We start from the raw sequence: 1,116 nt of genomic DNA on the forward strand, positions 1-1,116 counted from the left end.
CAAAAACAAACAAAAACACTGCTTATATATATGTTTTAAATATATTTTTGTATATAAATATTCCCTACTCATCAGCAGACAGGGACATTTGATTTTTTTGGTGAAATTCAAATAAAAGGTTGCAGGTTCAGGCTACAGTGGTGATATTGGGAGAGTTGAGTTCAATACACATTATGAAAATTAGAAGATAAAAAGTCACTTAGTTGCACATCCCTTGGATTATGATTGTTTCTCTAATAAGTCCACAGTATTTTTATGTTATATAACATTGTACTGTATATTAATCTTATTATTGGTAATCTTGTTTTTTATGTTGTATATTTTCTATACTTTTGGAACTTTCACCATCCATATCTTAATGCTGCCATTACCGCTGAATTTTGCCCCCAGTGGGACAATAAAGACTGTTTCCTCTGCAACCTGCTGCTGACTCTGAGCTTTGTGTCAACGTTCCTCAGAACTTCCTGCTAGAACCAAAAGGCTAGCGGGGAATAGCATGAGGACGAGGATTGCTACACAGCCATCAGTGAACCCCAACATTTAGGGGTTTGGATAAGATGCAACAAGTGTTAAAACACTGACGGCTTAATTAAACTGCCTGGTAAAGCGTAGAAAATCTTAGGTGAAATGCGACTTTATCAGAAAGCCTAGAATCTTTGAGTGTTTATGAGTAGTGCAGGAGGAAAGCAGATGTGAGAACCCACCACTTCATTAGGAACATCAGCTCTCCACTGGAGTCGGTGGCTCCAATAATCCTCTCAGGCTGCAGGCCTCTGCCAAAACCTCTGGCCTTGTCCCCCTGACAGCAGAACACACACATCTCATGCATGGCATCACTCACAGACAGCAACTCAGATGGAGAAATAGACCCACAACAATTATGTAGACAAAAAATGTTAGTTTGTCAGAGACAAGCAAATGTTCTGCAGTGGACTGATTTCGATAATATACAGTCACAGCAGGAGATTAACAGTGAAGGAACCCAGAGCAGCTCTCTGCAGAGTCTGTGGCTGCTGCAGCACAACAAGGTGTTCATCAGGAATTGTTACAATATTTACACTAATGTATAATGTTAAATGTAGGGCTGTTGTAAACGAATATTTTAGTAATCGAGTA

General features: G+C 39.2%; 1 protein-coding gene across 1 annotated transcript in view; it reads right to left on the bottom strand.

The window, feature by feature from the left end:
- Positions 1-1,116, bottom strand: part of LOC106941796 (chromobox protein homolog 1-like) — a 13,968-nt gene that overhangs the window by 5,504 nt on the left and 7,348 nt on the right. The window contains exon 3 of the mRNA XM_015024913.1: positions 705-799. Within this exon, the coding sequence (XP_014880399.1) occupies positions 705-799 (95 nt within the window). The remainder of the gene's footprint in view (positions 1-704; positions 800-1,116) is intronic.

This window comes from Poecilia latipinna, unplaced genomic scaffold (assembly GCF_001443285.1).
Source record: "Poecilia latipinna isolate Pla-1442-1.1 unplaced genomic scaffold, P_latipinna-1.0 Scaffold3873, whole genome shotgun sequence".
Taxonomy (NCBI): domain Eukaryota; kingdom Metazoa; phylum Chordata; class Actinopteri; order Cyprinodontiformes; family Poeciliidae; genus Poecilia; species Poecilia latipinna.